The sequence below is a fragment of the Pimephales promelas genome, chromosome 11 (genome assembly GCF_988280905.1).
Source record: "Pimephales promelas chromosome 11, fPimPro1.hap1.1, whole genome shotgun sequence".
NCBI lineage: Eukaryota > Metazoa > Chordata > Actinopteri > Cypriniformes > Leuciscidae > Pimephales > Pimephales promelas.
The window spans coordinates 10,093,492-10,116,887 of NC_142779.1; the positions used below are offsets into that span (position 1 = coordinate 10,093,492).

Consider the following 23,396-nt stretch of genomic DNA (forward strand, 5'->3'; position numbering starts at 1 on the left):
AAAAAAAAAAATGTATTTTGTATTTGAAGTTGCCCCAAAACTAATGCAAATTAGCCAATAAATTATTAACTGCTTTTAAATGCATTAATCAAAAATCATTCTATTTTTTTGGTAGATTATTTGACAATTATTCACGTTGTTTTATATTATTATAACCAAGCCTTAACGCATGAAAATGATGTAATCATGCTTGAAGTTTACTAATTTACAAGTTGGACAGGATTCTTATTTTATTCATTCTGTAGAGATCTGATTTCAGGGAAAATCTGTCAGCTGAAAAACTAAAGGGTTGTTCATGTGGTAAAAGTTTGCCAGCCATTTTTTTCCATATAGTGAGAAAGTTCTGATGCCATAAATTACATTTGACTTTTCAATAATATGTAGCCAAGGAAATGTGTGATTGGCCTGGCTAATCTCTGCCACATTCCTCTGGGAGGGGTTTTTATTGTGTGAGAGAGGGATGGAGACTGAATCAGTGTAATGCACTATGGACTTGTGAATGCCTCTATTTAACAGGACTCTGGCTGTATCGGCTCTCACAAGCGTTGTTCCTGTGCTCTGGGATTGAATGTAGCGAGAACGATGAGCTTGACCAAAATCACAAACGTCGACACGGTGGAGCTGCAAGAAGGCTCCCATAATGCAGCCTTTCAAGAGGACAATGATGATACATCTGAGGCATCATGCTCTCGAGAGCACCAGGCCACCAGCTTCTCCTTCGCCACGCCGGAGCAAAACGAGTATACTCAGATCAAACCGTATGCTGGGATGCCCAAAGAGGTCCTGATGCTATACTCCAGCAAAGCCTGCTACAGGATCCCTCGTGAGATTCTTTTCTGGCTGATCATCGCATGCACCCTGGCTCTGATTGCCATTACCATCACGATCGTGGCGCTGTCGCCTCGATGCATGAGCTGGTGGCAGCTGACTCCGGTCTATCAGGTTTATCCTCGATCATTCAAAGATTCAAATGCTGATGGTGTTGGAGACCTCAAAGGTAATTTTTGATCCTTAAGGTGAGGTTAAAAGGGTAAAAATGTATTATAGTATTTAATAATATTTTAAAACGGCTCATAGGTTTAAATTCATTTTATTTTTTAAGTCTAAAAAGTTTTTGAATTTTATACATATAGTATATTTTGTTTTAAATCTATTTTGCTTAATTTTTTTTAGTTTCCAAAATTTAAGTACTTCAACTTCAACATTTCTATTTTTTATGTGTTTTTTGTCATTTTATTTCAATTACAGAAAATTATAGTTAATGATAACTGATTAATTCAGTATTTTCAGCTATTTACCTCGTATTAGAAATTGCCCCCCAACCCCAACATATGCAAATTTGGCAATTAATTAAATATTGCTTTTGATGTATTCTTACAAAAAAGTAATGATTTATAAGACTTAAAATTAATAATATTTTAATATCATTTTCTTGTTGCATACATAGTATTTTGAAAATACAGTAGTCAAAAAGTTAGGGTTAGTTAAAAAGTTAAAGTCGTCCTAAAACAAGAACGGCTATTGTTCAAAATTATACTACTGTATATGTAAACATTTTGTCCATTTTTTTTTTGTCCACACAAATGATGTAATAATAATAATTCGAGTAAGTTGTTCTGCAATCTCCAAATACGTTATATTGTTGAGGACCTTTTGTGTCAGGTTTGGATCTTGTATTCCGAGAACACCAAATGTACCTACACGCATCCTAGTGTGCATAATGTCATCATTTTCAGCAAATTGGTTTCTTTTAATGATTTAGAGACCATAAAATTGGCCTGAAACAAAAAGCCTGAAAAAGTCAGCAGTATAGTTTCTCAAGCAGCGTTGAAAAACAACTCTCTTTTCAGTAGCTGAGAGTTCCCACCACCTGTAGTGTTATTTGAGAAGTGTGTGTTGATGCCTTGGACGGACACACAAAAGCCATTTTTCCCCTCATAATGGTTCTGTATTGCTGCGTATTCCATTTCATGCAAGAGGAGGAGGTTGTTTAATTGCTCTTATGTAATGGGTAAAATTACATCTACACATGGCATAAAGTAAATAAAACTGATTTTATGGTGGTACATTACAGGCTCATTAGTTTTTTTTACTGTGAAACATGTTCACACAAAGCAAACACTATGAATAAGTTAAAACACCAGCTTATCTTCTACATGATGTGTAACAACTTCAGTGACCCTCTAAAAAGATCATATTGAAATGATTATAAAGGTTGAATTGATCAAGGATTTGTCGAATGTCTTTGTAATGATCAAAGGTGCAAAAATGTGTAGGTTTATTTTTTTTTTATAATTCAATGTTTGACTTTAGGAATCATGGAGAAACTGAGTCATTTTGAGTACCTGAACATTAAAGCAATCTGGATCAGTCCTTTCTACAAGTCTCCTATGAAGGACTTTGGCTATGACGTCGAGGACTTCAGGCAGATTGACCCTCTCTTTGGAACCATGGAAGACTTTGACAACCTCCTAACAGGCATGCATGACAAAGGTGGGCATGCGTTCTGGTAAATGATCAATGTTTCAATCAACATTGTTGTCAAGTAACACAATGACAACTCACTTTTGCTGTGTTTATGGCTATAGTTTGAATGTTGGCAAGTTATGAGCTTCACAAATAACATGATGGTTAATAATTAACAGTTCCAAACTTGTTACAATGTTATAACACTGTTATTACAACAATCAGATAAAAATGCTCCGTTTGATAACCACATAATGTTAGCTGCGTTTTTTTTTTCAGGTCTAAAGCTGATCATGGACTACATCCCGAACCACACCAGCGACAAACACGTCTGGTTCCAGCTTAGCCGTAATGGCACAGAGCCCTATAAAGACTACTATATCTGGGTTAACTGCACTGCAGACAAACCTCCCAACAACTGGGTATGAATGTCCATCCTCACAATGCAAACAAATCAGGGAATAGTGTCAGCTGCTTGAGCATTATACGTACATTCGGATCACATCAACATAAAGAATCAGTGCAATTCGGAATGTTTGACCCAGCGTTGCAATTATATCTCATCTGATACTGTTTGTTACATAGCAAATTATTTTTCGCTACAATTTAGATTGAATTAAAGGAGCTGTATGCAAGATTGTGGCCAAAAATAGTACTGCAATCACTTTCAAATTAGGGTGTATCCCCCTTCCCCCATGACTCGAGGTTGCCAGATATGCTGCCGATTCCAGCAGGAATGTAGGCTGCTAAGAAGCTTCCAATGGCAAGTGACGAGTCCTACACAGTGAGTTTTTTTTTTCTGTTAATTATTTATTTCAGACTTTGTAACAAAGTATTTCGGATTCATTTCGAGTTTTTGGGGGGTTTCGCGACGTTAGAATTTTTTTTTTTATCCATTTCCGACACGTTCGTATCTGCAGCTGGTGTAACTAGGGAAGAGCTGGCAACCCGAAAGCCGCAACACTACTGACTCTGTGATTGGTAGATAGGTGGAGGGTGGCGCATCAGAACAAAACACAACTTGACAACATCAACACCAGTCAAGGGCTGCGACTTCACTTTTTAAATGACAATATCCTGGCCGGACTACTGTTGTCAGTGATATAAGTATTTGAAATGAACATGATTTCTTAATGTCTAGTGACTTATCAGGGAAAATGTATGATTAATTGAAATAAATTTCTCGCATACAGCTCCTTTAAGGAAACACACACACACACACATATATATATATATAGTAGTTGTGGCTAACTATAGTGTCACATTGTTTGTCCTAGGTAAGTGTGTTTGGGAATTCAACCTGGGAGTATGATGAAATACGACAACAGTGTTATTTCCATCAGTTCCTCAAGGAACAGCCAGACCTGAACTACCGTAACCCCAGAGTCATAGAGGAGATGACGGTAAGACGGCGGCTTGACTATGAACATTATGCAGACGTTTACACTTTATGAGTCCGAGCGAACGTGTGACATGGCAAAGCAACAAACAATGGTTCTAGTCCTGATTAGGACAAAGATTCACATTGCACTCTTGAAATTAAGGTTCCAAAAGTTTTTTCCTTAAAGACACTTCTTAAAAGAACCATCCTAGTGTGAACTGTTTTTAAAGAACATTTTAATTATCAGAAGAACCCTTTTTCACTATAACCTTTAGTGTAGAGAAAAGTTTCCTTGGATGTTAATGGTTCTTCATAGAGTCATAGATGGCAATAAAGACCCTTTATTTTTTAAAGTGTATATTATATTTCCAGTCATTTGTGATAAATAAACAAGGATAAAAAAGTGTTCTTGTAACCTATTTGTAGCCAATTAAATGCTCAGGAGCTTGAGCTTAACTAGAAAATATATAGTTTATGCATTTTTTTAAGATTTTGTTAATACATATGACTTTCCCAGACTTGGAAAAGTCCCCCTCAAAAATATTTTTAAATATTGGTGGAGCCTTCAAATTTTTGAACAAAAAGGTCTTTCATGAGTATCTGCAATCCACCAAACTATATCATGTTTCACTACAAACGTGGACACTCTTTGATCTTTTGTTTCACATCTGTGTAATAGGACATAATCCATTTCTGGCTGAAGAAGGGGGTGGACGGGTTCCGCATGGACGCTGTGAAACACATGCTTGAGGCCACACATTTGAGAAATGAACCCCAGGTTGACCCTGACCAAGATCCAGTAAGTCAAACAATGTCCTGTGCTATGTTATTCATTCAGTTGACTGTTTATCAAAGCACTTCATCTGCCTGAGCCAAAATTATTCTCTGAATGCATTCAGGAGTCCTGTTACTATTCTTTGTTCTCACAATGTCATTTAAGGATTACTAGTGCATATTTCTCTGGATTTACAGAAAAGTCATTCCCATTATCCTAATTCCAGATGATTACAAAGCCACTGAAGATCTATAAGGCTGTGGAATGACTACGTAGACTTAACCCTCTTTTTTTTTAATGGCTTTATGAACTTGCTAGCACTAACTAAAAAAAATTCTGAGTTCAACACAAGTTAAACTCTATCATCCGTGTCATTATTACGATATATTATTATAATTTCAAATAATAGTTCTATTTAATTATATATTCTATTCACGTGATGCTAAAGCTTAATTCTTAGTAGCCATTACTCCAGTCTGTGTATAATTATTTTGTATATACACACACATGCACTTATATTTAAGGAAAAAATATAATTTATATATAAAATATTTATATATAATATAAATGATATATAAATCTATATACATGAAAATATTTCTTAAATATATACAAGCATTTGTGTGTATTTATATATAAAATAATTATACACAGTGCACCCACATATATTATGTAAACACAAACTTTTATTTTGGATGCGATTAATCGCGATGAATCATTTGACAGCCCTACATTTTTCTTAATGAGATGTAAAGCTTTTAAAATATAATATTATATGGTAATATTTCATTAGTTAATGCTTTAACTAACATGAAGTAACAATGAGCAATGCATTTTAAAGCATTTATTGATCTGTATTAATGTGAGTTACAAGTGTGCAGTGTGACTAACCACAAGGTTACCCTCATTCTTTCCTCAGTCGACTGTGGACACAGAGTTTGAGCTGTACCATGACTACACCTACACACAACCGGGTCTACACGAGATCCTGACAGAATGGAGGATGGAGATGGACTCCTACAGCAGAGAGCCTGGCCGCTACAGGTATCCTCAGTTCTTCTACTTCACCAATCTCCATGTGCTTCTCTCCTTGTAAATGGCTCTTTTGTGTTTTCTCAAACTTAGATTCATGGTTACAGAGTCTTACGACTATGAAGAAATTGACAAAACCATGAGGTACTACGGCACAAGCTATGCCACAGAAAGCAATTTCCCCTTTAACTTCTATCTACTGGATCTTCCTGATGATCTGTCAGGAAATCAAGCCAAAGGCCTGGTTGATTTATGGATGTCGAAAATGCCAAAGGGAAAATGGCCAAACTGGGTGGTGAGTGACCAGATGTATTAAGATTCACATTAAGAATCACATTTCATGTGTGTATTTTCATCCCTAAACTTGAGTTGTCCCAAGCACTCCCCCATTTGCCTTTGTATGGTCAAAATGTAAAAAATTTGCTCATTCCCGCTTAACTTTTTTTCATCTAATCTAATATATTTTGTTCAGTTTGTATACGAATATATATAAAACGTATGTTTGTATACATATATAGGTGGGAAACCATGACAAGCCACGTATAGGCTCAAGTGCTGGTAAGGAATATGTCCGTGCCATAAACATGCTGTTGTTAACACTGCCTGGAACTCCCACAACATACTACGGAGAGGAGATTGGCATGGTGAACGTTAATATATCTGTAATTCAGGATCCTTTTGGAAAAGTTGATCCAGTAAGTGTAAAATACACTACAGAATACATTTATTTTAATATTACTATGTATTTTATCATTAAAATGTTTGGGGGCCAGTAAAATTCTTAAAATATTTTTGAAAGAAGTCTCTTATTCAAATATGAGTTGTTTCAGCTGTAAAAGTGCTTTTAGTGGCCCCTGTTAAGTGAACTACTATGTGAAAGGGGTCGGTAAGATTTAATAAAATGTTTTTGAAAGAAGTCTCTTATGATCCAAGGCCACATTTATTTAGCAAAAATCCAATATTGTGCATATTTTAAAATGCAATATAGTCCTCTGATAGCAAAGCTGAATTTTCAGTCTTAATCACAATCTTTAAAGAATCATTCTAATATGCTTGAGAACCATTTCTTATTATTATATAAATGTGAAACAGTTGTGCTTCATAATATTTTTGTGGAAACTCTGCTACTTTTTTTTTTTTAAATATATTTATTTAAAATAGACATTATACATCATAAAGTGACACATTTTGATCAAATGAATGCATTATTTCTTTAAATTAAATGTATACTTATTTCACCATTAAGAGCAACGGTCGAGACCCACAGCGAACACCAATGCAGTGGAATGATCAGCTCAACTCTGGCTTTAGTGACAATGCAACGGGCACATGGCTAGACATCGCTCCAGACTACAGCACTGTCAATGTGGAGGTACGTGATTCCGACTGCTATGACTAGAATCTGTGTGTTAAAGTAGGGAATCCTCTAATCCCATCTTATATTTTTCTCTCCAGCTTCAGCAGGCCGATCCAGACTCCATCATTTCACAGTATCGTGCTCTGAGTTTGCTCAAAGCGTCGGACATTGTCCTTACCCGAGGCTGGTTCTGCAACGTCTGGAGTGATGTCAACGTATTTGCATATTTGCGTGAGCTGGATGGGCTCAAAAAAGGCTTCCTGGTGCTTCTAAACTTCGGCGTGGATACTACAACAGACTTGTCTTCGGTTAGTGAGCTGCCAGATTCCCTCACTGTTCATTTAAGTACAGTGCCAATAAGCCAGAAGACTTTCTCTAAATCCAGAATTCCAACATCTCGAGGGCAAGGATTGCTCCTGGAATATTCCACCAATCAGCGATTTTACCCTAACCATGAATCTGAGTGTTATGTTTCTGAGAAAGCCTGCTATTTGTCCGCACTAGATATTCTGTACAAGTGTTGAGGGTGTTTGTGCCCTAACTAAGCTGACACAGCGAATGGATAAAGGCTATCTTTTCCACGTTTTATTCCTGTGATATAATGCTGGCTAGTCCTGCCCACTCTGAAATCTCATTGGTCTCATGATCTCACTCCACAGAACTGTAGACTGAACATCTAATATAGTTCAATTGGCTGTGATATCTATTGTGTTTAGTGTGAACAGTTGCTTGTCAGTGCAAAATTGTCACATCTCAACTAGTTTGGACATAGATTTCGTTTTGGTCAGAAGACAAACCTTTATTAAACAAGAAATCAACATACATTTAACAAAAATAGTTTGATTTATTAAAAAACAAAACAAAAAAAACTTTTTTTTCTGTTTTTTCTTTCTTTCAGTCACATAGACAAACAAATGTTCCAGGGTTTATGGGACTTGCTAGTTAGGTTTTTGAGCTTTCCTTTGTCTCCGTTGAGTTTTTGGGTGATCTAGTCCAAGTTCTGTGTAAAGGAAGGCTAACTGTTGGGCACTCTGTGAGTGGAAAAAAGTAGCAGATGTTACACAAATAAAAGCTTACTTCAAATAAATGATTACTATACAGCTAGCAGAAAAACACCATGTCATAAAGCTGCAAACATTAGTAACAGAACTGTACAGTATAAGTTAATGTGTGACATCAAACGTGAGAGAAGGTGATCTAAGAGAAAGTATATCTATTGCAAAATGCACTTTATATAATCACAACCATAACTGCTTAATCTAAAGCATCATAATACCCAGCATGCTTGAGTGTGTTAACGTAAACAACAGGTCATTTAGCAATTTGGTCAGATAAGGTTTGGGATGAATATAATTTGAGTGTTTATTTACCTCATTCAAGGACAGATGAAAATCCTCAGGGCCAAAGTGATCACCTCCTGGCTGCATGTCCAGAATGACAGCTGGGACACGTGCTGGTTGTTCAACAGAGAAGGAAGTAAAGAAAACTTTATTATTCGCTGTAAGGGCAAACTCATTGGCCACCATTGCACATTACAGACGCCACAAACAAACATTAAAAAACAACAACAATCAGTACAAGAAATTCACAATTTCATTAAACATAACTGCACTCAAAAAAAAAAAAGAGCTTCTAAATCGCACTGTAGGACACAGAGGCATTGCCAATCTTCCACTGAATGAGCTCCTAAGTCCTCTCAAGGTACAATGTAGTCAACTTCCTCAGAATAGTCTTGATTGAGCCTTCTTAAAAACAGCCTCACTATTCTTCTTCCAGTTCAGTTTCCTGTCCAAATGGACACCAAGATATTTATAAGACTGAACAATTTCTACTTTCTGACCATTAAAGGCACACTATGTAGGAATTCCATTTTTGTCCCCTAGAGTCGCTGTGGAGTACTTGTATTTAAAGGGATACTCTACTTTTTTTGGAAATACGGTCATTTTACAACTCCCCCAGAGTTAAACTGTTGAGTTTTACCGTTTTTGAATCCATTCAGACGATATCCGGTTCTGGCAGTACCACTTTTAGCATAGCTTAGCATACATCATTGAAGTGCACAAGACCATTAGCATTTCTCCCAAAAAATTACCAAAGTGTTTCGATATTTTTCCTATTTAAAACTTGACTCTTCTATAGTTACATCGTGCACTAAGACAGAAGGAAAATGTAAAGTTGCGATTTTCTAGGCTGATATGACTAGGAACTATACTCTCATTCCTGCGTAATAATCATTAAACTTCAGGTGCAGCAAGTGCAATGTTATGACGCAGCACCTGAAAATAGTGCCCAGCTTCCAACGTGACCAGGACTAAGTTTGTGTAGTCATCGCGCCTGCTGCACTCATGGTACGGCAGTAAAGTTTCCTGATTATTACGCAGGAATGAGGGTATAGTTCCTAGTCATATCAGCCTAGAAAATCGCAAGTTTACATTTTCCGTCGGTCTTAGCGCACGATGTAACTATAGAACTATAGAACTATAGAGTCAAGTTTTAAATGACAAAATTAGTTGTTCCAAAGTATACCAGAATTTAGTATACTAAAAGTACAATTGCAGGGTATTTATAATAAGCACACAAATATGTAAATGTATTTGTAGAATACTTAGCATAAAATAAATATATTTCAAATACATTTTAGTATATTTCTTTCACTAGGGAATACAGTAGATAAAGAAATTCATGTACACTAGTTCATGTTTATCGCAAGGCCAAACGCAGTGAACGTGTAAGACTAGACTGACAATATCCAAGCGTAATCCGGTGCTCTGGCTCTCCATCACAACACCTGGGCATCACATGCAGCACTTTAAAGTCAACGCTCTTGAAACGGAGTGGATGATGAGAGGCTGCCATGTAGGTGGACTTGGCCCACTCCTTTGCCTGGCTGCCTTATTTCCCCACGGTGATGAGATCTCTCTGAAGTTAAGCTGAGTGGAAAAATCATATGCCTAATCCTTAAAACTCTGTCATCTGCCTCTTATCTGCAGTCCGGCCGCCGGTGTCTCTCTCTCCATCCTGCTCCTTCTCTGGGCGGCATGTTTCACAAGCTTCCTCCTGACCTTGGCACAGCCCAGTGTATTGTTTCTTATCTCCTCGCCTGATGCACTATCTCATAAACATGTTAATCGTCCGAGCTGGCAGCATGTGTGATCAGCGTTTTATCTCCCGGGGAGGATTGGGAGAGATTAGAGGAACTTTCGCTTTTTTTCTTTGTGTATGTGTGTGGGGTGTTAGCGAAGGTGTTTCTATGTGTGTGTCTGTAATAGAAATAATTAATGGCGCACAGATGGAGAGGGAGTCTAACGGAGAGCTCCGGACTAAGATGTGCTGACGGTGTGTCTCGCCCAGCAGCTCGCACACAAGGTGACCTCAGGTGGATATGGAGAGGAATCGCTGCACATCACCTGTTTCCAGATCAGTGCTCTTCTGAGGAGAGAGTGTAAGTGCTTCTCTTAAGCCCAGGGGTTTATTTGAGAGCTGGGATTACAGCCAGTGACCTCCAAGTTCATTTCCATTATACTACACTCGGTTTATTCCAGTTTTTAATACTGGAACTTAGTTTTAATAATATTCTTCACTTCTTGGACTAATGAGATGTCTAGATCCTATCTATCTATCTATCTATCTATCTATCTATCTATCTATCTATCTATCTATCTATCTATCTATCTATCTATCTATCTATCTATCTATCTATCTATCTATCTATCTATCTATCTATCTATCTATCTATCTATCTATCTATCTATCTATCTATCTATCTATCTATCTATCTATCTATCTATCTATCTATCTATCTATCTATCTATCTATCTATCTATCTATCTATCTATCTATCTATCTAGCCAATCATATTATCTTTTCTTTTTTATGTATCTTTTCTTTTTGAACATATGCTTGTGTGTTTTATAAACATAGATGTTTTCTTGTTTTAGACAGAGATGATTTATACAATAGATGTGCCTTTTCAATAAATGCTGTGTCAGGGAAATTGCAAATAGGACACACAGGCCAGGTCAAAAGGACATAAAATTTTGCCCGGTAACAATAACTGACTTTGGAGATCTTCATTGTACTTTAATTATTGCTTAAGATCTAGGTACAAAAATTTCCACAACACCTTCCTTCACATTTGTTGCTTCTCCTCTACTTCCTTCCCTTTACACATTCTTCCTTTAACTCTGTTCACTTAGAAAGATTATATAAATTATTATAATGTTCTATGTCAATGCAAGTGATTTAACAGTCATGTTTGGTATCATTTCAAATGTCTGGTCTCGTCTCCACAGGTTTCAATGGTCTCCACAAAAACCAAAAGGTTTTAAGAGTTAAGAGATACTTTGCTTTTCTGTGGTGGCTGTGCCCCTTTTCCAGAGTCCTTCATTCCCAAACTACCTGTTCCTCGACAAGGTGCGAACTCCCTAGGTCTATAACCCTAGTCCCATTGTAAGTTCATGTACCACATTGGTGGATGTTTTGTCTTGGTCTGGGTTTTGTCACTGCGTCAGGTGAGTAACAGACTTAAGTCCAGTTCTGAGTTGAGCATAGAGCACACACTAACTGAGATTTTAGAGCTCCGGCTAACACTTGGCACTGTTTCAAGTGTACTTAGACTGTAAAGGCTTTAAAGGAAATCTCTGTTTAGGACAACAATATGTTGATCGACCAACTGTTAAATCTAAAATTACTTTAGCGTACATGGAAAACCATGGCATGACCAAACCAAAGCTACTATCAGAGAAGTAACATTGATCAGCTTATACCTGTAGTAGTGGTCATGACCCCTGACTAGAGATAGTGTTACTTTAATTCAAGATACAGACCTATGGGGACTAAACAAAATACTTTTAAATAGAGCAAAGATAAAAGCGGCCTTCTAAAACAGTACAGTCCCAAGACTGACGATGTTTGTGATCGCGAGACCCGTGTTAAAATGGCCAGCGCGAGGCTGCGCGATTCCTAATGAAGGAGTAAAATATAAAATAAAGAGTTGAATAGAATAATCAAGTGTCTAGATAAATTATCATATAAATGACCAATAACCAACTGACATTTGAGGTCGAGATAAAAGTAAATTGGAATTAAACTACTTTGCCGCACAGGAAACCCTCACCCAGTTATTGGAAACTTGGGCTTTATTTTATTTTTTTTGTCAATTCTTGAAGGTAGAATTGTTTTTGGGAAATTCATTCTGATAAAAATATTTTTACTGGCTTTTATTATATTGCTGTTTCCACAATTACAAGTAATACACCACTCAAGTTTGAGTGTTTCACAGATTTATAAATGTCCACTTTATGCCCAAGAACATCCATTAGTTGTGGACTATAATTGCTTTAGAGAATTATAAAGCTGATTAAAAAGGCTCAAGAGAACATTTATACACTCACCTTTAACATCAACCCCAGTGGTACACATTTGGATGGCCTTCTTTAGTCTTTCCACATATTTCATGACCCCAGATAAAGGAACTCTGCGGTCTTCTGAATATGCAGTGATCAGAATTGGTGGATAAAGCTGTGGAAAAAATAAGAAACAATCATTCCTTCGAATCATTAGACACAAAGGCTCAATCCCAATTCACCCCTTGGCCCTACCCCTTGTTTTCAAGTGTACCCCTTGGCCCTTAAAACAGAGTTACAAGGGCCAAGGGATTGAAATATTCCCCTACGAAATGGAACAACCCTTCATGAACCCGATACGTCAAACAATCATCGGCGATGGCTCTGCCGTTGCAGAGTTTTTACACGATAACCTTATAACATTCCTTCCTCGAAATGCATGTCTTTTCTGATTAGGAAAGGTAATTTATTAAACAATTTCTTAATTTAAATGACTATAGTATTATTATAAGGGTAAATAAAGTGCATGGTGGTGTCATTAGGCGCTAAATTTAAGTGTTTAAATGTTCGCAAAGCCATCTCGCCGGTGATTTGCGATTTATTCTGCGAACTTTCTCGTAGCCCTCCGTTTGGAGTGTGCCTCGGTATGTAGCCCTACCCCTTCGCCCTACCCCTCGATGTCAACAAGAATTGGGACATCCTACCCCTAGACCCCCACCGCTAGACGTGAATGCACAAAACGGAGGGGTAGGGCCAAGGGGTGAATTGGGATTGAGCCAAACTACTAATCAAAAGTTTAGGGTCTGTAAGATTTAGTAGTCTCTTATGCTCACTAAGTCACTTCTATTTGAAAACTTTCTGTGACTTTCTGAAAGCTGAATTTTCAGCATCATCACTCTAGTCTTCAGTGTCACATGATGCTTCAGAAATCATTCTTATATGCCGATTTGGTGGTGCTCAAGAAACATTTCATATTGTTATCAATGCTAAAAACAGTTGTGCTGCCTCTTATTTTGGTGGAAACCATGATACATTTGAGTTTTCAGGATTTCTTTATGAATAGAAAGACATTTTTTTGCAACATTATAAATGTCTTTCCTATCACATCTGAAAAGTATAATGGCTCGTTTCCACTGAGGGGTACGGTACAGTACAGTACGGGTCGGGTACACCATGATCAGGCTTGCGTTTCCACAGCCAACAGTAGGCTACCCTTACTTGATAGGCGTGGTATGCTGGAAAGAAGCAATCAACGTCATTTTCGCGCGAAGAAAGCGACATTAAACAACAATGGATGACAGACAGCAGATCTTGTTCTTGCTTCTCGGCATGTTTGTCACTAGAAACAAGCGCTGGCATTAAGCGTTTCCAAGAAGCCAATCCAAAGTCCGACTCAAGAGAATGATCCCGAGGACGCGAGTCCAGTAATTCTGTTAATGGAACAGCGTGTTCTTGAACGCGGCACTCTGCTCGCTCTGGCTCTGCGACTCAGGTTATCTCTGTATGTTCATTTTAGGCAACAATTAAACGAAATATGTTATAAAACACCACTCTGCTTCTTTTCGATTTCATTTCAATACATTTTAAACATTCTAAAGCATAAATGTGCTTCAGACAACGCATAGCCTATTTTTTTATCACTGCATGTAGCCTATAACGTTATATTTGTAACAAAACTAAATATAAAACAACCCTGCCTCTTTTCGTATAAATTAAAAAATATTAAACATATTCCAGGCAATATGTAATGTAGCTAATGTATTGCATATTGCATTGGTACAAACGTTGCAATAAACACCATTACAGATGATCTTGTAATAAAATAAAAAATAAAAAAGACTAAATTTCAGTTTTATCAATAATAGCTATTATAAAAGTATAAGTAAAAGGTACAAAAGGATATACAGTAAAGCTTAAATAACGTCAAGAAACAATTCAGTCAGTCAAATATACAAATTCAGCGCGATATGAAACTTCTCGTAGCCTTCTGCCAAAACTATTGGCCAGGGAACGAATTATAGATTCACAAGACCAAAGATCACCTGTTAGTAGGGGTGGTTAATCTGTCTGATTTCCCGATTCGATTCGATTACGATTATTGAAGTCCCGATTCGATTACAGTCGATTTTCGATTATTAACGATTCTCGATTACTGATTATTGATTTTCCATTTCACAACAGTAAACGAAAATACACTAGACCAACATATGATTATATTAGCAGCAGCAACACTTTGGTATTAATTGCACTTTTTATTTGTTTGATATTCATTGAAAATATAATGATGGTTAGTGAGGACATGCAAACATGCTTGTTGTCTACTACTTAGGCAACTCATTATCTTTAAATTTATTAACTTTATTTTTTTTTTCCAAAAGCAATTGTGTTGCATTATAATGCAAATGCACCTGGTTCTATTAATTGACAGCATTAAAATGTATTTTAAGATTTCCTTCAATTGAAAATATTTGAAGCAAGTTTGGGGGACTTGAAGGGCACCCGATTCAGAGAATCACCCAGAAATTCAAAAGAACAGCATTTATCTGAAATAGAAAGCTTTTGTAACATTAAACAATACCGTTCAAATGTTTGGAGTCGGTAAGAATTTTTATTTAATTTTTTGGGCAAAAGAAAAAAGAAATCTATACTTTTATTCATCAAGGATAAATTAAGTTGATCAAAAGTTAAAGTACAAGACATAATGTTACAAATCGATTATCTGAATCTTTTGTGTGTGACTATAAATAATTTGCTTTAAAAGTACAAAGTAATGACCCATAAAGAATTACTGCACAATATATTTTATTAACATTACAAAGAACGACCAGGAAAATAAATGTGTGCTTGAACTAGGAGCATACTTGTAGTAAATAAATAATATAACGACTGGTGCAGCCGAGTGTTTTTTCTCCTCTGGCTGGAAAGGTGTCATATGGCTTATCATATTTGTCGTGTTTCCGTCGTTGGTTTTATTCCACAAAGCGTACAACTAGTGCGGCTCTTGTCCAGCTCGTTTCCCCCTTCAACTTCAGAAGCCAAAATATTTCCACACGTCAGCTTTTAACCTAACAAGGAAGGTGTTTGGATCTCGCGTGCCATCTCTGTTATGTGCAGTGCACGCCACAGACGGTCCGGCCACTGCACTTCCGCGCTTCAGAGTTCCGTCTTTCGCGTTCCGTCAATATTACGTTATTATAAATACATATAAAAACATTTTTTTTTTTAAATCGATTTTTTGACATTTGTGAATCGATTCAGGATCGTCCACGTCCGCATCGCGATGCATCGAGAATCGATTTTTTCCCCCACCCCTACCTGTTAGGTTTATACAAGATGAACTATATCTCATGTTTAACCACTACAGAGACATCCGAGTCAGCGGCAAACATCAGAACGACTAGCCGAGTAAAGGCTGTTCCAGGCGGGGGACATCGCTTGGAATGGATCTCAGTCAAATTATCATAAATCTATAAATAGACCACAGATTTGAGCTTTAAAAAAAACTACTTTCTCGCCTGAAAAACCCTTAAAACTACATTTCGTGACACAATAACAGTAGTATTATATTTCAACTGTATGCTTCTAATGCCCTTGTGTAGCACGTGCGAGTGAGTGACGATACTCTGTCCACCAATCAGCGTTCTGCAGTGAGTCTAGCTCCACCTTTTAGTACCCTTTCACTGTGCTAGGTACCCCAACAGAAGGGTACCCAAAAAGTGGTACGGTACGGTTCGGCTTTTTGGTACCATTCACAACTTTTGACAGTGGAAACGCAAATAATTGCGTACCGAACCGAACTGTACCGTACCGTACCACATAATTCATCCTTGCTGAATAAGAAAAACAAAAACTACCTCTACAATCTTGAAGGGTAGTGTACTGTGTGTAATATCTGAGTGATTTACCTGAGGTATAATGTTATGGCAGGGACAGTAAGATGCAATGTTGTCTCTGTGTTCCTTTATAAGGGGGTCTCCCCACTCCCCCCTCTCCTCAACAGTAAGCGGCAGGGAAGGGTCTTGCATTGTGTCAAGAACATCCAGAAAAGGCACCTGTTGAGAATTGCAATGTCAGATATCATGTGGAAATATGGCTCAGGGAGTGTAGTCAATGATGTATTGAAGATCCACCTGTAGAATTACAGCTCCAAGAAGCTGTGGGTTATGGTTGCACAGCGCCCCCGCTAGGACAGCTCCAGCACTGCGAGAGGTGAGGGCGGTTAGAGCAGGATGAGACACTCCCATGTGATGAAGAGTCTGAATGCAAGCCGCAAGATCTTCCACTCCCCTCCGCTTCTGCAGCACAGAGCCCGCTCGATGCCACGCTAGACCACGCTCACCACCACCCCTGCCCAGTCACAAACAGCACTAGCATACACAAACATGCATTTTGTTTCAGAATCCCAAAGAGTTGAAATTCAGTACCTGACGTGGCAATAGGCCAGAGCCCAGCCATCCTCCAGCAACAGTCTCTTCTCAGGACTGAAGCTCATATCGAGGTCGACACCATACGCTCCATATACATGCAGAAGCAGTGGAGCGTTATGCAGCTCAGATAATGCAGGCACATGGAGAAGAGTCAAAGGCACCATTGTACCATCCTAAAAAGTCAGACATTGGGATATTATGGCTTTTTTCAATAACATAGGTGGGTTTTTGTACCATTCTAGCTTTATGGCTTCTCATATGTAAATAATTTGTACCTGGCTTGCTGCCTGCAGGCGTGTAGTGTTGAACTCAGGGAGTGAGATATACCGGGTGTCCTCCTCTGTAATTGAGAGCTTATGTTTTCTGGAGGAATAGAGGTAGTGTACAGGTGGGTGCACTGGGGAGGACAGGAGAAAACCAAATGACCCTCTGTCCACAGTCCCAACACGCTGTGGTGATAAATCACAGGCCCAGTGGGGAAGCTAAGGGCAAAATAGAAACATTGGTCTTAGAGAGTACAAAGAGCATTTTGGACCATAGTAATGTATCAGGTTAACCCTCATGGGGTCTGAGAGAGCTTTTAATATATCAAAAACAAGTTCTTTGCGGTATTTTCTTTATGAGAAATAAGAAGCAAAGTTTAAATTTGATAACATGTGTAAAATGCACTCTATAAAAAAGGTTACATCACTTCTGTTAGGGGTCTTTAGAGACGTGAGATAAGACAATGTAATTGTAGCATTTAACTCATGACAATTTTTCTATTGAGATATGTTTTATTTTATTATTCCACAATGTAATAAATGTGTCTGCTTACTTTATAGTAAAGGATTAAAAGGTTTAATGATATTCTAGGTCTTTCAAATTATATATGACAAAATAATAAGAGGTTAACTTTAAAATTCACAATTTTATACACTATCTTTTAAAAGTGTTTTAATATTTTCAAAAGAAGTTTCTTATGGTCATTAAGGCCACATTCATTTGATCAAATGTACAGCAAAACAGTAATACTGTAAAAAATTATGAGAATAATATTGTTATTAATATCAATAATATTGATAATAATATTATTATCAATGGTAAATATAGTTGTGCTGCTTAATTAATTATATGCAAACCACTATAATTCTTTTTCCTTTGATTAATTCTGTTAAAAGATTATTTGAAATAGAACACTTTTGTAACAAAATAAATGTATTTACCATCACTTTTGAGCAATTGAATGAGTCCTTGCTGAATAAAAGTATTAATTTCAATCAATCAATAAATAAATCTTACTGACGCCAAACTTTTGAACAGAAGTGAACATATACATCATTAGGTTCTCTGAGACCAAAAGCATAAAGAGAGTGAAGTCAGAAAAAGTAAAGGCTTTAGACTTTCTAGTACATTAGTGAGAAGAAATAAGATGTCATCTGCCCAGTAAAACAAATCTCTTTAAATTAGCATTGTTATAAATAAACACTTGTGTATGTGAATTTGGGATTTGTCACACCTGGAGGGTGTTTAACTGATAGGGCTCTTTTGTGGTAAGAGTCTGGATCTGAAGTCGACACTGTGAATCCTTTACTGTGAACACACAGTGATCCTGAAGCAGCTCCATATCTTTAATGACTGTTCCTGGAACAGCACTGAACACAGGCACCCAGTGTGGCATGGACGGAGAGGCTAATGGTGCCCTGAGCAGCTTGAGATTTGAGAAAGAAAACAATTACACATAGTTATAATTTAATTCTGAACAATACTGCTCAAGTCTCTCGGTGCTGGAAAACCTGATACTCCTGATGTGCTCCAGTGTTAGCAAGGATAAAGAGGTGGTTGTCCGAGTGCTCCACATGGTAAAGAAGACCAGGCTGGCGGGACTGGATGAGGGTGGGGAATGAAAGTGGAGTCTTGCAGTCAACGAACCACACTTCAGAACTGATCTTACTACTGCAGTTAATGGTCACCAGTCTCTGGTCTCTGGAACGACTGACCTCCACAAAGAACCTGAGGAGGGGGCAGAAGACCAGATCAATGCTGGACAAAATAACTCTTCACCAATAATTAGGACTTAAAGTCACCATGAAATCAAAATGGACAATTCTTATTTTTTTTAATGGAATATTGCAGTATTTGTAACTTCCATTTCATGCACACTCTTGTCTTACTCTGGATCATTTTCTTCATAAACAAGGGTGGTTTGGACACCAGAATCATTGAGATAAAGACGGAAAACACGCAAGCAACGAAGAGTCTCTTGTGTGCTGTAGAAGAGGACGTCATCTGTGGCCCATTCTGCAAGAGAGAAGACATTCGTGGAGGAAAAACTTGGAGTTTCAATTCTTAATAAAGTATAGTAAATCTTACCAAAGCTGAGCACATTGTCTAAAACCAACATGGTATTTTGATGAAGGTTGACACCACCTAGATGGACCAACATGCATCTGGTCTCCTCATGGTGGTCTTTCTTCACAGTAACAGCCAGCATGGTCTCTGTGGGAGAGAGTCTGACTCTCTGGATGCTTCCATATCCATCTCCACCCCAGTCTGCTCTGAACACCTCCACCATATCTTGCTCACCTGTATACATAGATTTTATGGTTTCTACTTGGAACTAAATAAAATGTAATTTCTGAAATGGTTCCTCTTTAATATCGTTTACCGTGTCCCAATGTCGATCTGTAGATTCCTTTGCCATCTTCAAAGTATACATGATGATGTCCCCGAAACTTGAGATGATGTTGGAGGAATGATGACAGATTTAAAATGTATATCAATCATATGTATCATACAAACTTTGCACCATTACAGTTGCTTACCTCACAATTTTCTGGCACATTGGCAAACTTCCTATGAATCGAATGCAATCTTCTTTTAAAGCGTTGCACCTGACCTCCGAGTTTCTGCAGATGGGCTTTAGACAGCTCCTCTGTAGTCTGTGACAATCCCTAAATGACAGTTGATAGAAAACACTGTTGAGAATTTGACTTGCAGTGTGATTAATTTATGATACTCCGTCTACATGCAATTTAAACCGAATTTTGCTAATTATTATTATTTTTTAAATCATGCATGCTGCTATATTGTTACTGTTTCAAAAGAATAACACTATTTTTCTTGCTTCTGCGCTAAATACACACTTTTACATTCTATTTTTTAATGCAACATATTTTAGAATATTAATGTTTGTGTTTATTATTGGCAATGGCAGCCATGCATTAGTCTCTTAATTTGATCAGCTAATGTCAAACAATGAATTGTTCATTACAGCAGTTATGCGAAACGTGCAAACGCAAAACCAAAACATGTAACGTTAACGTATGATTTTGACATTACCTCAGTGTAAAGACGTGAAATGAACGGGTGTTTATTCGCCCGATGGATATTACGTGAAACTGATCGCAAAAGCAACAGATATGAGGAGGTGATACGATTCATTTAATGCAGCAAGAATGTCACTTAGTTTCTGATTATGAATGAACGGCGTCTCTCTGCTACCTTAAATATCAAGAAATACAGTGCATTATTCATTTGAGGTAAGTGTCACATTCAAAATATTTAAACTTCCCTGCAACCCATATGCTTATTCAGTACGTTAGAACTGTGGCGCATTTGACACTCGATGTTGGTTCAATTGATTCGGATCATTTTAATGAAACGGTTGAATTGGTTCACATGACTATTTTATGAGTTGAATGGCTGCAACAATTTGAGCTAGAACACATATGAAATTAAAATAAACATCGCTATTACAGAATAAGTACCTTCACATTACGTGGCTGTTTTTCAAAGTCAATTTGTCAAGCTACGCAAGGTTTTCTTGAATCGGTTCTTTGAAACGAACTGTTCATATGAACCGATTCACATAAACGAATCAGACTCTCTAATGGCGCAAAAATATGACATCTAGTTCAGGCATGAGTAATCGAGTCAAAAATCATAGATGAGAGCCGATAGAGCAGAGTGTTTCAAGACTCTGGTAATGAATTGGATTTCCTCCTGCAACAAGAGGAGGTGGTGTACGGAAGTAGCGTGGGATTTTATTACTAAGCAACAGAGACCAGTACATACCGGCGAATTGGTTAAAACGGTATTAAATTGTACCATCTAATTTATCCACTTCCAGAGAACAAATGCCAATAAGCAGTTCGACTAGACTCTGCACTCTGTTGTCGTTGTAGTTCTACGTTATTTTCCGCATGAAGCCGAAATAAATCAGGTTGCTCTGGCATGAATAACGTTACATGTAAAGATCCTCCGTTAGCTGCGACAGAAATGCTTGCAAATAATCACCAAAATCACGACTCTCACTGTGGAACAGATGTGGCCCGTGCACGATGGGGTCTTCTGCGACAGGTGAGGGGGTTTCAGTGAATGTCCTTCAATGTAATGCTGATTGCATTTATTAAATAATCGTAAATATAATGCGTTTATTACGTTAGAAAATGGATGTGTGCTGGTAGTTGCATCTTATGTATCTCTTATGCAGGTTCTGAAACGGAAGCAGCTCGACAGTTCAGATGTACAGCAGGTGTCAGTGCGAAGATTCTCCTCCTTTAACCTGTTCTCCAGGAGCAGGGTCACTCCCACAGAGACGGATGACCCGTCAGACGGGCAATGGGTGGACTACAGAAGTGCAATCTTTCCCCAGTACAGTGCCTTACTCAGGTATGCTAGAGAAATTGCTGAGAGCACTGTTTGTTGGTGTTTTTCATTTCCACTGATTCTGTTCCAAGTGTATAAAAACATTGTCTTGTTACTGTTTAGCATGAAATTTCACAGGTCTCATAAAAAAAAGTCACTTCCCCTTTTAAAGGATAGTTCACTCAAATATGAAAATGTTGTCATCTTTTACTCCCCCATGTCATTCAAACTTGTATGATATTCTTTCTTCTGTGAAACACAAAAGGAGGTTCACACTTATTTTTTTTTTCATTCAATGAATGGATACTCCAAAAATAGCAAAACAATCAACATAGAAGCATCAAAAAAGTTCCCTTTGTGACTTTTATTCTAGAGTCTAATGACATTTAGTCAAAAATCCTTCTGTGAAAATCGCTTCACAGCGATTCTTGTCATTGTCTGAAAAGCAGCTTGGACATTTTGCTAATAATAACTGCTTTTATTTATTGCAGAATGGGTGAGTAAACGTCGATGACATAATGTTCATTTTTGGTTTAAGTGTTTGTTCATGTCAGTATGATGAGCAGTTTTTCTCAGTCGCTTTGGTACATTTCTTATATATGGTATTATTTCTTTTTCACTAGGCTATGCTTAGCCACATTGTCATTATAACAGTGTAATCTGTCTTTATTTTCAGATGTAAACTATGGCCATGATTTTGATGACAATTATTGAAAATGCTCAATGCTGCACTTTATATGGCATATACATTTCAACAGTACAGATTTCTACATTACTCTCTTTGAAAATGCAAATGGACTACTGTAATATAGCATTACATTAAGTAGTGAAATGGTCTGAGTGATTCTATACCTGTTTTGTCTCTCAACATTCGGCTTTACCTTTCAACAAATCTTTACTTCTCGTCTTCTTCCTGGCTGTTGAACCTGTCTGTTTACTTGTTGTTTTTCGATTTTCAGAATTTGTAACACTGTTTTGTGCTCTGTCCATATGCCAAATGAAGCTTCATGAGATGCATTTCTGTGCTATTTTAGAGAACTGGTTGATCAATGATCATTGGTTGATCTAGCCCTGTATGTTTCCCTTTTATAGTGAAATTCAAAATTCACCTACACAATTCATCAATTCAGGACACATTTGCAAAAAAGGTCTTATAGAAAATATGCTTGACGGTTTATGACGATTACAACCATTTTGCATTTAATGACATTTTTTGCCTATGTTTTGAGGGGTAAAAAAAATCAGCAGGGAACCAGTATAATATATTTTGATCAACATGACCTAACCAATTGATAATTTAGGAAACAGCTGGCAATTGTACATAATCGATTGCTTTTATGATGTGCAGACGTGACTAAATGATGTGGAGGCTGAATAAGTAGTTTTGAGAGTTTCAGTTATAATTGAGAAATGCACCAAAGTGACTGAGAAAAACTGTAAACGCATTATGTTGTTCACTATCACATTTCATGCTAACAGTTAGGGTTGGGTCAGCATATCAGCATATTTATGTCTAAATCATGTTTCTTAATGCATTACAGAGACAATCTTGGACCTATTAGAGTAGATGAGGTGCTCAGCAGCTTTGACAACACAGGAAATGTCTGTGAGTATCTCTCCTGTTCACGTTCATACTTCAGTCGTTGCATGTAGGTTGTGAAACAGATCACATGATGGTAATCATGTTTGTTTAATGCAGTCTGCTATACTTTTTGTTTTCGAATATTTCACTGTAGTCTTAAACTGAACATGACCTATGTCAGGCAGCAGGGGGTCAGATAGAGCTGCAGCTCCATGGCACACCAGAGGCAGGCACACTTGAGCCTCATAAGCACCTCATTATAAGCAACTTATTGACTCCTGCTGTTATATTGTTGTATGTTATTATTTCCCAGTGCATTGAATAGTCTGTGAAATACACATTTTCATGTTATACACTACCATTTAAAAGTTTGGGGTTAGTAAGATTTTTTTTTGGAAGAAA

At 37.4% G+C, this 23,396-nt stretch overlaps 3 protein-coding genes across 4 annotated transcripts in view; 2 read left to right on the forward strand and 1 right to left on the reverse strand.

Annotated features, from left to right (window-relative positions):
* Window positions 1–179: 179 nt before the first annotated feature.
* On the forward strand, window positions 180–7,535 carry slc3a1 (solute carrier family 3 member 1). Its single transcript, XM_039672364.2, has 10 exons — window positions 180–997; window positions 2,314–2,493; window positions 2,746–2,888; window positions 3,744–3,869; window positions 4,527–4,646; window positions 5,542–5,666; window positions 5,748–5,949; window positions 6,173–6,349; window positions 6,901–7,026; window positions 7,110–7,535. The coding sequence occupies exons 1-10, from the start codon at window positions 583–585 to the stop codon at window positions 7,533–7,535; spliced, it is 2,040 nt and encodes a 679-aa protein (XP_039528298.2). The 5' UTR covers window positions 180–582.
* Window positions 7,536–7,585: 50 nt separating this feature from the next.
* Window positions 7,586–20,402, reverse strand: prepl (prolyl endopeptidase like). Its single transcript, XM_039672363.2, has 14 exons — window positions 20,105–20,402; window positions 19,588–19,716; window positions 19,431–19,497; window positions 19,136–19,348; window positions 18,937–19,063; window positions 18,559–18,775; window positions 18,282–18,473; window positions 17,059–17,265; window positions 16,781–16,956; window positions 16,487–16,703; window positions 16,262–16,408; window positions 12,405–12,531; window positions 8,382–8,464; window positions 7,586–8,042 (listed from the first exon to the last, which is right to left on the reverse strand). Exons 1-14 carry the CDS (start codon window positions 20,204–20,206, stop codon window positions 7,950–7,952), a joined length of 2,097 nt encoding a protein of 698 aa, XP_039528297.2. The 5' UTR covers window positions 20,207–20,402; the 3' UTR covers window positions 7,586–7,949.
* A 347-nt stretch (window positions 20,403–20,749) lies between these two features.
* camkmt (calmodulin-lysine N-methyltransferase) overlaps window positions 20,750–23,396 on the forward strand; it is a 103,779-nt gene continuing 101,132 nt past the window's right edge. The window contains exons 1-3 of one of the 2 annotated variants that reach the window (XM_039672370.2): window positions 20,750–21,124; window positions 21,258–21,436; window positions 22,954–23,018. In XM_039672370.2, coding sequence (XP_039528304.1) covers window positions 20,999–21,124; window positions 21,258–21,436; window positions 22,954–23,018 — 370 coding nt within the window. In that variant the 5' untranslated portion in view covers window positions 20,750–20,998. The remainder of the gene's footprint in view (window positions 21,125–21,257; window positions 21,437–22,953; window positions 23,019–23,396) is intronic. The other variant, XM_039672371.2, reaches the window with a different exon arrangement.

Bases quoted from the DNA above. Each gene is read 5' to 3' on its own strand.
- slc3a1 (XM_039672364.2), top strand. From the start codon at position 583: ATGAGCTTGACCAAAATCACAAACGTCGACACGGTGGAGCTGCAAGAA. The intron at 2,494-2,745 runs GTGGGCATGCGT...TTTTTTTTTCAG, and splicing joins AACAGGCATGCATGACAAAG to GTCTAAAGCTGATCATGGAC. The intron at 2,889-3,743 runs GTATGAATGTCC...TGTTTGTCCTAG, and splicing joins ACAAACCTCCCAACAACTGG to GTAAGTGTGTTTGGGAATTC.
- prepl (XM_039672363.2), bottom strand. From the start codon at position 20,206: ATGAATCGTATCACCTCCTCATATCTGTTGCTTTTGCGATCAGTTTCA. The intron at 16,957-17,058 runs GTACAAATTATT...CTGACTTTTTAG, and splicing joins GCCTGCAGGCAGCAAGCCAG to GATGGTACAATGGTGCCTTT. The intron at 16,409-16,486 runs GTGGATCTTCAA...AATTCTCAACAG, and splicing joins TTGGAGCTGTAATTCTACAG to GTGCCTTTTCTGGATGTTCT.